Genomic DNA, 10,054 nt, shown 5'->3' on the forward strand with positions numbered 1-10,054 from the left:
TACTGAATAATAGTTTTGTGAACTAAGCAGATATTATATATTATGCTTGTAGTATTTATGTTGTTCATATTTATCCCTCTTAAATAAAGACACATGAACTCAGTACACACTAAATCAGTAAGTCCACTGGTTTCAGCTGTACAATAATGGTTACTGCACTAGAATCCTGAAATTCTTCTTTTCCTGCTGCTGGTAAGCTAATGAATAATGCTGGGGGAAGGGGTATTTTTAATGCTGAAAGAAACTAGCTTAGTCTCATTCTAGCAGTTATCTTTTACATTAAAGAATCTCATCTTAAACCAAACAAGCCTGGTTCTGCAAATCTAAAATATTATGGGCAGATCAAAGCATGCCCTTGGTTATTTAAAATAACCATATTGCTTGTGATGGCAACTTGTTCAAGGAGGAGGGAACAGCTACTAGCAGATTTGATATGAATAGGAATCCTATAATACAAGAATTTAAACCATTCTAAGTGTAATTAGGATATTTGGGAGAGGTTGAAGGGAGATGGGGAGGGAAATCTCCTACACAATAAATATTAAATAAAAGAAAAAAAGTCAATAGTTTGCAATGGTCTACAGCTTTGAAAAATTTAGGAAAGTTTTCAAAATTCAGAGAAAGAAATGTACATAAAGGCACTTACCTCCTCATTTGGTAAAGATACATACACCCGTTTGGTAAATCGTCTGAAAAACAGTAACGTTTTATTGCACAAGAAGAGGCCCAATTAAGGGGGGGGGGGAATCAAACAAAAACCCCCTTAAGAAATCTTAGGGAAGGAGTAACACATCTGAAACCATTTGTCCTGGGGTAAAACAAATCCAGATGCAGATGCATTAAAAAAATAGAACTGGAGTCAGAAGATACTGTAGCATACAATAGATATAATTTTAGTAATGCCACTATTGTTTCTTCTTTCTTCTCAGAAGAATGGACATATGAAAGCAAGGCCCAGATAGGTCTCTGTCTGTTATTTAAGCACGGAAACGTTATACTGCCCGAACTCAAATCAACATTCTTTCTGTTCAGAAAAACCAAGGCTAATGCTATTCCTTTAGATAAGAGAAGGTGTGCATACTACTCAAGTATATTTAGAGGGTTATTCTGGTGCACAAAAGTGTAGTTTGCTTTAGCTACAGTGAAATTTTGCCTATGTGGAAAATTTCTTCAACATACAGTTTATAGGAAAATGGTTTGATGAGTGGCTCCCAAACTACAGAACCACACTACCAAACCCAATATAAAAAACTATAAAAGAGAATGGCAATGCATAGGATACACATTAAATACTAGGATACAAATCCAGAAGTTTTAAAGATAGAAATGTCATGCACAACCATTGTCTTAAAGGATTAAGCCCTATAACACTCACAGGAAGAAAGAAAAATGTGCCTGTAGCTTTAAAATATTCACATATAAGCTTCCCTCAGGGATTCCAATGACTGCATGGCCAGATTCTTCAGAAGACCCTTCCACCCAAGTTAGAAACACCATTACAACCAAAAGTAACAAAATTATGTTCCATTCACTCTTAATACCTTCTTGCACTAGCCACCACTGCAGAATCTCTAAAAAAAAAAAAAACCTTGAGAAGTAGTGTTCATGATAAGCCAATACTAGCAAGACTGTATTCTTCAATCAAAGACAAAGAAAGGTGTGAATGTGATAGATTATGACAGAACTGTTGAGTATTTCATACATCCAATACCCAAAAGAAAAGTCTAGTGTTGTTTCTATGAAAGCGTCTAATGTCAGATTTCTCTCTGCTCCATTCTTTGGGCCTAAAGAAACCGAAAGAGGACTGCACGATGAATGGGTTTGGACAGAATATTGGATTGGATCCAAGATACTGTTGTTTTATATTATTTTAGATTCATGGCACTAAGTACACAGGTATCCCCAAGAGAAGACTGAAGCACTTAAAGAAAATCCACAACTTACCAAACTACACTAACAAATCTGTCCAGTACAATTTGAAAAACAAGATACTTAAACAGTAAAATGTGTAGTTTATAAAAGGAAGTATTTCAAATTGAATTGTAACCATGTGTGCTAAAATGGGAATAATTCTAGTACCTGAGAACAGCATCATCAAGCTCTTGTGGCCTGTTAGTTGCCCCCATTACAAGTATTCTGTCTTCTCCAGAAGACTGCACCTATAATTTTGTAAAACAAGATACTTTAGAAATTGACAACTAAGCAATGATTAAGTCATCTATAAAGACAACTTAAATAGGGCACTACCTGAATATTAATGTTATGTTGGCCTGCTATAAGCCATTTTAGTTTTGGTTTTAGAAAACAGAGTATATTTTGACTCTTAGAGATTCTGTGTAGGATGCAAAGGCAGCTTAGCCCCAAATTTACCTGAAATGGCTAAGGCTGCCAATTAGACAAGACAGTGCTGAAAAACTGTATCACAAAAGAATTAAAAAATTTGGTCACCCTTGGAAGGCTCCATTTAAAAAAATACCATAGCAAACAAAGAAAACCACCAGGCAAAATTGGTTTACCATTTAAAAATGTTGCTCCTTCAAAAAAAATAAAATAAAATAAAAAAATAAAAAAATCCAGCTTCACTGCCACTCAACCTTGAAACTACTTTGAAACAGAAGAGGAAATCTAGAACAAAATCACAGCAGCTCAAGAACTTCTGCATCAGATTATAGGTCTAACTCTGTCCAGTCTGCTGAGTAAGGCTACAAACATATATTACATTTGTCCCAGGATAAACTATATTATGCTGGGACAAAGTGCAGGTGTTCAAATGCCCACATGTGTTGTCCCCAGATAAATCCTAAAATGGTTCATAGGATAAAAAGTACTAAAAAATTATACCAGGACAGCGCAAAAATGTGTCTGAGTGGATCTCAGTATTGTATCTTTAAAACATTTCTTTCCATGCCATTGATATTTTGGTAGGAAACTATATTTTTACTTCGTTTGCATCCTGTCACTTCTAATTAAAGAACGATCTTAAAATAATAAAAAGGTATATACCTATTCTATATATTTTATTATTATAGATATCAAACCTCTTTACAGTAGCTCAGCTGTAAATGGTATAAGCCTAATTAGTGGTTGACCAGGATCCTTTCTTAAATCTCACGTTCCCTCTTAGTGAAATCAAACTCATTACACCACAAATCCTCCAACAGCAGAAAAGCAATTTAACAGCATAAGCCTTTTCATCTTACCAGATTCTAGGTATCCATTCTACTTAGTATTACTACAGACATTGGTCAGCTGGAGACAGTTGAGCTCACTCTCAGCAAGCACTGGGTTCTTCCTCATGCCCAAAGTACAAGTTTGCCCCATAGTTCTTCTATGGGTATTGTCCCACTATTTTTTCCCCACCCATGCAACACCATAGCCCATCCACAATTATTCTCCTCAGACCACTCGCTATGATATTGCAGCAGGCTGATTGGCACAAAATAGAGGGTATTTGCAAAAAGGGTTACTGGAACAACGTGTGTGTTCATACAAATATTCTCAATACGAGTGAGAACTCATGGCAGAGGTGATATCTTTTATTAGACAAACTAGAAATTTGCACAAAAAAAATCTTTATTTGCAAGCTTTCAGGTACAGGCACCCTTCTTCAGGCATAAGAGAGTGCAAAGATTGTAAAAGTTCTCCTAGGTAGAAATGCAAATTCATTTTCAGAATGAAATGAAAATGAATTTGCATTTTTACCTAGGAGAACTTAGGAACTGGACAACCCTGGCCTAGCTGACGGTAAAGGAGAGACTGAGCTAGAGGATGGTGCTGGATTGCAACAAATTTCAACAGGATGGTAAGGCCATGAGGAGGAAACAGCAATGGTGCAGGAGACCAGTGATGCCTGTCCCCCTCACATCCAGAGCCAACCAGTCAGCAAAGTAAGTGCCAGTGTCAACAGGAGCCACAAAACTGTTCCAACATGCTGAGCTGGAGCACTTAGGCCTCTGCCATCTACCATTCTTTCTAGATGACAGTGTGCAAGTCTCCATGAACTTCTTCTCAGGCCTGTGTGACTCCCACAATCTTAAGGACAGATGTCCAGCACTGACATCTTAAGGACAAATGTACAGTAACCAAGTCTGAACAAGCTTCAGTAGGAACCATGTGGGCCTGAGAAATCAAGGCAGCAAGAATACATTTCTGTACAGAATTCCTGGTAGATGCTCTTCCTCTGGAGCAGGACCTGAAATGCCAAGACATAACAACCTTGCAGGTGCCAAAGGAGAAACTGCACAGTGGGTTACTGCCAGAAGACCTCCAGTACCAGATAGAATACCTCATTCCCGGATTAGAGACTGAGCTATTAGTCTATTCAGGAAATGTATCTTATGTCTATTATCTTGTTCCCTGCAGATGTGAGACCTAAAGGCCTACATGTCTGAGCAGGTACTTAGGATCAAAGTTTGTTTGAGATAGTAAAGGCACCATCCGAAGTGGAAAATGCATAATCACATGATACTGCACACCAGAATGAATACACACCAGAAATCTATCAAAGACAATTACCTGTGGGGGCACATTTCTCACAAGAAAACCACTCTCTCCCCAATCTCCCAGTTCTAATCCTCAAAGGAAACTTACAAAACTTCTCTCAGAGATGAGCCTATGAACTCCACTTCATCAACCTTCTGGATCCTAAAAATCATGGACTAAATACAGACTTTGGATTTATGACACATTGTAGCCTGCCTAACTCCAGGTACCTCTCCACTATTTAACATCTACATTCATCCCCCTTCTCCCCCACCACCCAGCCTGTCTCTCACCCACTGACTCCTCAAATTACATCTTCACTGGCTACCTATCCTGCATGCATACCAGCCCAGCCTCTGGCTTCTTTAGTATTTATTCCATCCAGGAAGAGCACACACCAACTGCAGAGATTTCCTCAGCCTGATGAAGAGTTTGTAAACCTGAAAGCTTGCTAATAAAACGTCTCCCCCCTCAACTACTTAAGTTGGTCTAATAAAATATATCAGATTCACCCAAAGAACCTCGTCTACCTAATCACATGATAGGCAGATCTTGAAGGCTGGGGTAAGACTACTATCACGGAAAGGAGATAAATAGCTTCCCTAAACTAAGAAAAACAATGACAGTCTTAGTCCTTCAAAACAAAGGGACAGGATCCATATAACAAAGCATCCCAAGATGACAGTGCTTTATAGCACTAAATATCAAAAGTGCAAAAGATAGCAAGGAAATAGTGCTAAATCCAACCTGAAGACTAAAGAAGGTGAAAAGACAGAAGACCCGTCATATATCACAACAAAAGAGAAGAAAGAACAGAAAATGCAGAAGCCCTGAACAGAGGGTATCTGCGGCACAGGCAGATGGCAAAAAAGATTGATGGATAATATGTTGTCAATATGATGTGTGCATTCATTACCTTTTATTTGTTTGGCATGAGGAGGTGCATGACTACGGAACATCCTACAAATATGGTTAAACTAAGGCAGTAAGTCTTGAAGCTCAAGGCATATATGCACAGTCATAGGTAGAATATGTACATGAAAAATGGTCAGTGGAGAAGTATCTAAATTGCTGGTCAGTGAAAAAGTGAGAAATGTAACTGGTAGTGCTCAGCCCCATGTGCCTCATTTCCACTGGCCCCCACTACCCTTACCAAATTCAGCTAACACACAAGTACTTAAGATACTTACACCATCAAATTCTATTAAAAATTCTGTTTTCAGGCGCCTACTAGCATCATGTTCACCTTCTCTTCTTTCACATAAAAGGCTATCAACTTCATCTAAAAGAAGGGAAAAAAAATCTTTGTTAAGGGTTTTAAGCCATGTCAGTGAGACAAGTGTGTGTGTATATATATATCAAGGTTTGAATCAAACATTGTTAGTGCGGGGCTCCAATAAAACTCTGATGTTTATTCTTCAAGAGACAGAACCTTGGAAATTAAGGAATATATTTCTACATGCTTCAAATAGTGTGGCCAATGTCACTGGTACATGATCACCATTTTGACGCAACCTGACAAGAACAAGGTATGCATTCTAATAGTGGCAGGTAACTCCAAATGGAATAAGACTTTTTTTCCAGCAAGTTACACATAAACATGCTCTGCTGCAAGTAGAAAACATTTGGCATGTAAAGCTATCTATGGAAAATTGTTTCCTTATTTAAGTTTCTTTCACACACCAGTTGGATACTAGGACAGAAAGTGAAGCCTGCTCAGATGAACCAGGCCCCTCACATGAAATACTGCTTTGAAAACAGCTAATTGCTGAGCCCTTCAGATCTGCTTACCTTGCTATAAATTATATTATTACTGGAACCAGTGACCCTCACCCAAATATAGGAATACTTACATTCAAGAAACAATTTTTCCTTCAAAATTTAATTACAGAGGCTTAGCAAACAGCAATATCTTACCTATAAAAATTATAGAAGGCTGAAGTTCCCTGGCTACGGCAAACAGCGCGCGCACAAGTTTCTCACCTTCACCCACCTAAACAAGAACAATTTGTTAAGTGTTTTCCAGAGTTAGTGATAATGACTTATAGAAAAAGCTGCTTACAAACATGAAGTTTGGTCTGACCCATGCACACTGTCTCTAATCCACGGGCGGGCAATTACTTTGGCTGGAGGGCTGCTTAGCCAGGCTTGGTGAGCTTTTGAGGGCCACATGGGTAGAGAGAACACTGGCCCTTGACCACTGCCCTGCCTCCTGGTCACCATCTTGAGACCAACCCCTGACCTTTGCCACCAGAAGTCCCTCCCCTTGTGCCCTGGCAATACTCCTTTGGGGGGAAGGGGTGGAAATGAGGGGAGTACACTGCCATTTGAGAACCAGAAAAAAACCCGCACAAATCACACAAAGTCAAATACCTACTACAACGTAAGTTTAATTTTATTTAAAAAAATATTCTTGTCATGATTTATGTTTGCGTACTGTATATACAGATGATTCCATAACTCAAAAGTAAAATCTTAGTCTTGTATATTGTGCAGGGGAGGTGTGGTTCGTGGGGGCGGTTTGTATATGTTGGGACATGGGAGGTATGTATGTGGGTGTATGGTGGGGGGGTATATATATATGGGGGGATGTGGGGATAGGGTGTGAGTGTGTGTCATTTGTGGGGTGTGAGGGAGGGTGATGGGGACTGTAGAAACCCCCCATGCTCCCCCCATGGCATGCAGCCCCCGCTAGCAACAGTGACAGCAGCAGCAGATGGGGGTGCTTGTGCTCAGTGCAGGCACTGCCACCTGGTGGCACACAGCTCTAGCCAGTGCTGCACATGGGGCCAAGAAGCACAGCCCGGCTGGCCCACCAGCCTCTATCACCAGGTCTCCCCACCATGCATGTGCAGCCCCTGCAGTCACGTGCCACTGGAGCCAGTTGCCTTCACCACTCCCTGCCGTGCAGGTCCTGGGACTCCTCTGGAAGTGGAGGGAAGCCCCAGTCCCTGCTTCCCTGAGGAGTGCCAGGACCTGCACAGCAGAAAGCGGTAAAGGCAGCTGGCTCCAGTGCATGGAGATTCTCTCCTGTGGCACACGAGTGCAAGGGCTGCACATGCTTGGCAGGGAGCTCCAGTGATACAGATGGGCTAGCCTGGCTGCAATCCTCACTCCCATGTGCAGTGCTGGCCAGACCTGTGCCACCAGGCAGCAGTGCCTGTGCTGAGCAAGAGCATCTCCACCTGCTACTGCTGCCACTGCTGCCAGTGGGGGCTGCACACACCCCCTGCACCTCACTTTGCACACCTGAGCTCTGCACTGCTGCCACCCCCTAGGCATGGGCTGCGTGCTGCCACCAGACCCACACTACATGTTCCGGCCCAGCTGCAGCCCACTGCCCCCTGCCCAGGAGGTTAGAAGTGAGGCACAACAGGGTATGTTGGCACAGGGGTGTGTATGTGGGAGCCTCATTCCCAACCTCGTGGGCAAGAGAGCTGAACAGGGTACAATTAACTGGTGGGTGCTGCAGGCCAGATCCAGCCCACAGACCACATATTGCACACCCCTGCTCTAATCCATCACTGGAAGAAGACATGCTTCTCCCCGACAGAAAGAAATAAAAAGCTTCACAAATGGGTTTCGCAGAAGTCTTTGAAGACACATAAATGAAGTGAGGTGCCTCAATTCCAGTGAGCTTCAAAAGGGAATTGTCTTCCAAACTTGCATTGCTTCTTTAAAATGTCAGTCATTAGATTTTCAAAGTCTTTGCAACACTGCAGGCATTTGTTCAGTATCAGAGAGATTTTTTGAAACCACGATTCTTTTGCTTGTTAGTATGAAATACATGACTGCAGCTTTGGCTTATCATTATGATACAGCCTAACTTGAAGTTATTGGGCTAATGCAATACAGGATTTTCTTCAGTGCACCCCCTTCACATGTAAAATTCCATTCTGATTTTTGCTCTGCAAATCCTTCAATTTGAGATCCTAATGTAGTAGTGTTATTAAATGGCCAAAGTTAGCAACCATTACTTACATATTTGGAAGTTAGGCTTGCAGCACTTATGTTAAAGAAGGTTGCATTTGATTCTGCAGCAACGGCTTTGGCCTGCAAAAAGTAAATGCTTTTAAAATGGATGACAAACTGGATATTGGAGTTACACTGCACTCTAAAAAGTTAAAAAAAATTTTAGACACTAAATTACATTGCAGGAAGAAAAAGGATACAATACAGCTTACCAGATATGTCCAGATGAGATGCTTAATGAGCAATAGACTAATTCTATTGTGTATTAGCATGTCAAGGCAAAAACTGTGCTAATACGCAGTAGAACTACTCTACTACGCATCAAGCATCACAAAAAGACCATGTAACTCTGCTACTGCACATCCATGTAGTATTTCATATTAGAGGTACTAAACTTAATGCACAGTAGCAAAGGTGCATTAATGTACATGTAGACACGCCCATCCCAACTAAACCAGAATCCTACATAGATACTATACTGATATATTTATGTGGTGGTCTGTGATTTGTGAATCTGTCCATGATGCAGAAGTAATGCTATTACCCTGAAAAACTTATAATTACATGACATTAAATTTCCAGTAGCATAACTACAGCAGAGCAACAACCTCAGGGGAGGGGACTGGGAGGAAGGGGCAGAGGGAGGCAAAATCAAGTGGCTGCTGCTGGCAGTTGAGATCGCAGAAGCAACCAGAAGTCACCACTGCCCCGTACCCTGGATGCCTGGCTGCATCCTGATCCAATGCAAGTTTCTCAAACTTGTACTATTATTAGAAAATTAGAACGGCCTAATCCTTAAGCTTTACTATATTTATAATATGAAGCTCTGATAAGATATTACAATAAAAGTTAAAAACGAGTTACAACATCTGTATGTTACAGGGGTGCAGGTTGCAGCCGTGTTGGTCTAAGGATATAGGTAGACAAGGTTCTTTGGGTGAATCTGATATCTTTTATTAGACCAACTTAAATAGTTGGAAAATAATTTTTAAGCAAGCTTTCGGGTTCAAAAACCCTTTGTCAAGCTGAGGAAGTTTCAGCAGTTGGTGTGCATACCAGTCCAGCCTCTGGCTTCTTTACTTTTCATTTCATCCAGGAAGAGCACACACCAACTGCTGAAACTTCCTCAGCTTGACAAAGGGTTTTTGAACCCGAAAGCTTGCTTAAAAATTATTTTCCAACTATTTAAGTTGGTCTAATAAAAGATATCAGATTCACCCAAAGAACGTTGTCTACCAACATCTATATGTTATTTTTCCCCCCACACATTTGGTAGTGAGGAAACTTCACTTAGTTGGGGGTTTGTTAAGAATTAGCAGTTAAGAATTCAAGTGTGTAAGTATCCTGCTTAGTTCAATGGAATAGTATGCTTAACCAGGGGCTGCCTCATTCCTTTGTATACAAGAACCAAATGTATTCATTTAAAATAGGTTTACATTTTTATAATTAAATGTTATTAAAAAGTAGGATTTTCACTACTTTTTAAATGTATAAAATAAGAATGTGTGGCATTGTCATAAGGGGTAGTTTAGAAAGACTCATAGATTCATAGATTAAGGGTCGGAAGGGACCTGGCAGATCTTCTAGCCCGACCCCCCGC

The 10,054-nt window shown here is 40.6% G+C and overlaps 1 protein-coding gene across 2 annotated transcripts in view; it reads right to left on the reverse strand.

The window, feature by feature from the left end:
- Positions 1-10,054, reverse strand: part of SPAST (spastin) — an 87,395-nt gene that overhangs the window by 17,678 nt on the left and 59,663 nt on the right. For both annotated transcript variants that reach the window (XM_019527138.1, XM_019527137.1), the window contains 5 exons: positions 8,464-8,535; positions 6,400-6,475; positions 5,673-5,764; positions 2,080-2,159; positions 647-689 (listed from right to left, as the gene is read on the reverse strand). In XM_019527138.1, coding sequence (XP_019382683.1) covers positions 647-689; positions 2,080-2,159; positions 5,673-5,764; positions 6,400-6,475; positions 8,464-8,535 — 363 coding nt within the window. The remainder of the gene's footprint in view (positions 1-646; positions 690-2,079; positions 2,160-5,672; positions 5,765-6,399; positions 6,476-8,463; positions 8,536-10,054) is intronic.

The sequence above is a fragment of the Gavialis gangeticus genome, unplaced genomic scaffold (assembly GCF_001723915.1).
Source record: "Gavialis gangeticus isolate Ggan-Ray unplaced genomic scaffold, GavGan_comp1, whole genome shotgun sequence".
Classification (NCBI taxonomy): domain Eukaryota; kingdom Metazoa; phylum Chordata; order Crocodylia; family Gavialidae; genus Gavialis; species Gavialis gangeticus.